The 6,000-nt window shown below is 40.2% G+C and overlaps 1 protein-coding gene across 2 annotated transcripts in view; it reads left to right on the forward strand.

Annotated features, from left to right (window-relative positions):
• Positions 1–5,679, forward strand: part of eipr1 (EARP complex and GARP complex interacting protein 1) — a 60,237-nt gene extending 54,558 nt beyond the window's left edge. For both annotated transcript variants that reach the window (XM_061695791.1, XM_061695792.1), the window contains 2 exons: positions 1,586–1,753; positions 4,320–5,679. In XM_061695791.1, coding sequence (XP_061551775.1) covers positions 1,586–1,753; positions 4,320–4,494 — 343 coding nt within the window. In that variant the 3' untranslated portion in view covers positions 4,495–5,679. The remainder of the gene's footprint in view (positions 1–1,585; positions 1,754–4,319) is intronic.
• The last annotated feature ends 321 nt before the right edge of the window (positions 5,680–6,000 follow it).

A 6,000-nucleotide genomic window follows, 5' to 3' on the forward strand; every position in this document is an offset into this window, starting at 1 on the left:
ACTTTAATACATATATAGTCTAATTTATTAAATGTTTGCACATGCAAAAATTGGTGTAAACTAGATTGCTTACGCAAACAGATGTGGACGCTGAACTACTAACCTGGCACATCTAGGATTGCATCTGTCAAACGTGCATAATTGCTGCATAGTTCATTTTGCATGTTCTGGGAGGAGCATATGCAAATAGAGTCATTAAACAATGGGAGTGTGGTTTTTCAAACCGGAGATTAATTGTGATGCCGCCTCTGAAAGGCATGTGGCAAACGGCAATGCTTTGCTTAACCTTGATGAGAAGGCGCAGGGGAGAATGGGTCTTTTCCGCTCATGTAAAAAAATTTGAAATGCCATAAAAATTATCGCGCCATAACTTCGGTTCACCAAAGCAATTTTAGAGCTTCTGAATGATTTAAGGGCTGACTCAAAGCTAGTCACAAGAAGAAGTCATGCCATATCACCTATGACAAAACTCTTTTCAACTCTCCCCTTACCTCTAGGTCATTTCAGCGCACTGTGATAAATGGTGCTGGGCAGTTTCTCTTGTATGCTGTCCCAAGTTTTAAACAAAATGATACACAGGATGGGCACATACATCCAATTTTCGCACACTCAGATTGAGGTGAACTCCGTCAGGCTGACCCAGGGCAGCCGTGGCTACACAAGTATCTTACCACCACTAGGTGTGACAGAGGAGTGAATGAATGCATGAACTTGTAAAGCATCTTTGAGTGACTAAAAAAATGCTATGCAAGTGTAATGCCTTATTATTATTATTATTATTATTATTATTATTAAATCAAACTAAACATCGCTTTTATGCATTAGTATTGGTTCAGAGAGGTCACTACGCTCACATGCACTGAAATAAAACTTTTCAGCTGCAAGACAAAAAATGCATGTTGAATTTCTCATGAATCTGTTTTTAATAGTCTTGGCATAAAGTATTTACTGTATAATCATGCAAACAAAAAAAGAAATAAAAAACATGAAAAAAATATTTGAGTAAATCAAGTTTATTTGCAGAGCCCTTAATCACAAAGTAGTCTCAAAGGCTTCACAGGCCCGCAGTTGGCAATGATTAACGATGTCCCCTAATCTCAGCCTCCCAAGTAATTTTAGTTCCTACATTGTCTGGATAAGCATTTTACATTTGTTCAAAAATGTGGATACAAACATCTTAGCTAATATTAACAACTACACAGTTAAAAAAAAAATTTTTTTTTTCTTGTTTTAATGCACAACTTCATCGTTATGTCCTTGGACTTCAATCTCTGTCCTCGCAACTTGCCTGGCCCACAGAAGCCCCATTCTCTCCACTCCAGTTTCAGCATGTAAGCAATTGGCCCTTGGATTCCCACATAATACCATGACCACAAAGTTGCAAGTTAAAAAAAAGATTACCATAAGTTTTAAATCCCAATAATCAAATGTGTATGAAAAGATGTCTATCCCGATATCGACAATGGTTCTCTAATTGAGTATGACCTGCTGTCCCAATAATTTTGTCCATACATTGTGGCACTTTCATGGTTTTCCCTGATGCTTTTGGTTCTTTGTTAAATGCTGCATGCTCATTTTGTATTAGGGTGTGGAGCGTCCGCTATAACCACAGCCACGACCAGCTGGTGTTGACAGCCAGCAGTGACAGCCGCCTCATCCTTTCCAACATGGTGTCGATATCCTCAGAGCCATTTGGCCATTTGGTGGATGATGAGGATCTCAGCGAGGGCGAGGACAACCCCCAGGAAGATAAGTAAGAGCAACATGTGTCAGTAAGGAGATGTTTTTTTGTTGTTGTTGTTGTTTTGTTTTTTGAAATTCATGAGACATTAAAGACCCAAGAGGCCCAAATAATGTCTTGTGAATTTGACATTTGACACACCACAGAGAAGAGTGTTTTTAAAATCCTGCCAAATGTGAATAAGTAAAAAAATGACCAAGAAGGAAGCCCGCCCACGAGCTGCAGGGCTGTGTGGACGCATCTGTTGAAGGCACAGGAGACAGCCTTTCACCTGTCGATCAAATACGTTCGCTCGGACGCTGTGTGCTCAAGTGTCTTTAGTTAACTACTGGCTGAATAACGGGTCGCTTTGGTTAAATACTTCAGGAAGATGGAATTTTCGAGTTGTAGGCTTGCTGCAAGATGTAGTGGGGGTAGAAATAGGTCAAGCTATTATTACTAAGTAACTCGTAATTCCATAATAGCCATAGACGTCACTCGCAGTGGGGGAGGGCCGACTCATGGTGTTCCCTGGTGACCAGAGCACAACCTTGTTTTAGTCCCGCCCAAAAAATCCAGCCATCTGAGATTGTGAAATAAATTTTGAGATACAGCTCAACGATTCAGTCCTAAATTGTTCTGTCTTTGCACGTATTTAATGTAATTAGAAACAAAACATGAAAATGACTTTGGCGATTGTATATGATCAACTAGAGTAGCAAAACAACAGAGTGCCAAGTTCAAAAAGAAAACCAACATCTTAAAAGATTGATCATGGAGTGCTGTATTTGTGTGTTTGTTCAAACACGTCGCGGTAAGCATTGTTTCTGCAATCATTTCTATGCACTCTCACACACAAATGAAGGAAAAGGGTTGACAGTGATGAATGGACTTAATGATGAATCTACACACAAATGTAGGTTGCATCATAACTTAATGTTATTAAAACAACATGAGTGGCGATAGACATAATAACACAAAGCATAATATCTGATACATGGAGGATGATTATGGGATTCAACCAATTTTCATGTGTAGGCATTCCATCAGGCCAAAAGATCTTTTCGAAAAATAAAGAAGTTAAGCAGTCAAACAGACAAACCTTTGTGCTTAGCAGAGGTTAACAAACTGCCATTTACTGAATCTGTGATGCTCCTACTCCCCACTAATTATGAACAATAGCTCTTAAAGGGAACATGAGAAGGATCGGCTGAAATATCCATCTGTCATTAGCAAAAAATTGGCTTTTTTTATTTTTATTTTTTTTAACCTGTCCTGTTCAGCTGCATGGCATTGCAGAATGGTGGCTCTGTATGCCTTTTGTGCTGGAACAGTTTTGCTCTGCAACAGAGTTTGAAATACTCCCTCTGCTTATTTTTTTATTATTTTTTATGTTTATTGAAAGTGCAGCCGCACCGAAAATGTTTTTGTGGGGACAGACAGAAGGACAGGACGGACAAGGGAATAGGGGTGCGAACCACAGCAGAACAATAGTTAGTTCAGATATTTGCACACAAGTAACGTTACAACTGTCAAATCGTGATCTTATTTGTGGATGAGTGGGGACACCCGGTGATATATAACTGACCAAGAGAACAAGATGAGAGAGGACAGAAAAGGGCGGGAAAGTATTCACGTGTGTTGAGTCTTTATAGGATTGTTCTTTATAGTATTGAAGGAAGTTACCACCTCTCATTTTAAATTCTTGGAGTAAACTTTCCCATGACATGAATGCATTATTTTTGAATAAATGATGTTGGCAGTCAATTCCACTTTGTTCCCATGTGCTGCAGTGAAAGGGTCTTTTGTTAATCTAAAAATCGGGATTGTGCCAGATTGGGGAGAAATTATATGGTGCTGACTGAGATTAATATTTTGCCTAATTGTTATGTATAATGCGCACTATTGACTTTTGACACTTTTTTTGGGTGAAAAATGCGCATTATACACGAAAAATTACAGTATCCGTTCATTTTTAAAAACTCATATTCACAATATGCATCATCCTAAATGGGACATGTTACCTATGTGCACAAACATGCACTGAAAATTAACTTTCAAAGCCCTTTAGATTGCAGCTGGTTGTCACGATTTGCATGGACCTAAATCATTTATCGCATTATGATGAGGCGGCACGGTGACCGACTGACTGGTTAGAGCGTCAGCCTCACAGTTCTGAGGACCCGGGTTCAATCCCCGGCCCCGTCTGTGTGGAGTTTGCATGTTCTCACCGTGCCTGCGTGGGTTTTCACCGGGCACTCCGGTTTCCTCCCACATCCCAAAAACATGCATTAATTGGAGACTCTAAATTGCGCGTAGGTGTGACTGTGAGTGCAAATGGTTGTTTGTTTGTATCTGCCCTGCGATTGGCTGGCAACCAGTTCAGGGTGTACCCCGCCTCCTGCCCGATGACAGCTGGGATAGGCTCCAGCACGCCCGTGACCCTGGTGAGGAGAAGGGGCTCAGAAAATGGATGGATGAAATGATGAGGATTATTAACAGGACTGCACGTGACAATGTTGTGTTAGGTATGGCATAGATTTTGTCTCATTTCTTCAGCTTGCCGCCTTCTCATGTGTTATGTGTGCATGTGTTGCAGGGGCAAGGAGCCTCTGAAAGACAGTGTGGTGTCCACCTACGAGGAGCATGAAGACAGTGTGTATGCAGCTGAGTGGTCGTCGGCCGATCCGTGGCTCTTCGCCTCGCTCAGCTATGACGGCCGCCTAGTCATCAACAGGGTCCCCCGTACCCTGAAATACCAGATCCTTTTGTAAGGGAACATTTATGTACATGAGACAAAGAAGGTGTGGCTTCTGAAAACTGTGTTGCAAAAACTGTAATTAATGTAAATACAGTAGACATCTTGTGACTTAACACTGTAAATTAAAGATTCCCGCTAACAGTTTTTTTTCATTGTCTGCTTCTTCAGTGCTACCTTTACATGTCAAAGACATTTTATTCAACTTGGCATGCAGAAATTACAATTTCCCTAGAAATTAGCTGTGAATCCCGTAAGATGCTGTAACTGAGCCAGGACTTTAATACTAGGTACAAGTTAATATATCAACCATATCGTTGCTAATTCAATGGCAACCTTGTATTTCATACAAACGGCACACTAAGAATGATAGTTATAAAACGTTAAAACAGCGCAGGCATTTCACGTTTTCAACAGCCCTGTTTTTGTTGATAGGAGAATGTCGGCGCTATTGATGGTACGGGCGCAGGGTGCTTAATTTGCGCTGCCCGTTAACAGCATTTTTGCAATCACCCATTTTTGTTTTGTTTTTTTTGCTAAAAATGTCGGTACTGTTTGTGATGGAACGGTTGGAGGAGCTGTGGCCATGAAGAGCATAGTCAACATGGAGACGAGTGTGTCCAGGAGGAGATCTGGTGAGGAATGAAAGTCGGCACTAATAAGTAAAGTGAAACGAGTCAGACGACGAAATGGGCCTGGTGAATAGCAATACCAATCTTCCTGTATGTGTGTTACTCGCCAACAGACTAACCTTCGCTTGTTAGAAAACTACAGTTGCTTGTTTACCTTCAAGATGCTTGTACAGCTGCGGCTGTTGTGAAAGGGTTATATAAAAAGAGTTACCGGGAATGTAACTCGAGCTTTGACTTTTTGTTTGCTTATGTTTTTAAATACTAAGACGACTTAAGTATGTTGAGCCGTAAAATGACTTTCTGTGAACAGTGGATGATTTTGAAACTCAAGCCCCCGTTTATGTTTGTCTTAGCTTGCAACAATGGACAGTAAAACGCCAAGATTCCAGAACGCTTACACTGTCATTAAAGCATTGTAATGATATCTCATTTTAAAAGCAGCATGAATTAAAGACTAATTACTATTTTTGATTTTGACCTGCGTGCATCAGTCAGACAGTACATTGCATGCTCTTCTCTATTCTACAAAAGAATTGAATGGGGGCGCTTTGTTGCAGGTTTGGGTTAGTTAATTGACACTTCTACCATCCAATGGTGATTCTCATTAAAACCAAGATGCAATAAAACTATTAATTGGTCATTTATTTACATTGTGTTGACAGAATACGGAGACAAATAGGTATGTTCGCATTCTGTTGAAAAGTGTAAACCCTGTTAAAGTGGATTAACCGGCTTGTCATTGGACATCGACAATATCATCTCAAGCTATCAGAAATATGAACCCTAGGTGTTGTGAGCAGCATAGGGGATGTCATAACAGCCATGTAATCATTAAATCATTCAAAATAATAGTGTTGTTACTTTATTTTTAGTAATCCAACAATGTGTGT

Source organism: Phycodurus eques, chromosome 14 (genome assembly GCF_024500275.1).
Source record: "Phycodurus eques isolate BA_2022a chromosome 14, UOR_Pequ_1.1, whole genome shotgun sequence".
In the NCBI taxonomy this organism is placed as follows: domain Eukaryota; kingdom Metazoa; phylum Chordata; class Actinopteri; order Syngnathiformes; family Syngnathidae; genus Phycodurus; species Phycodurus eques.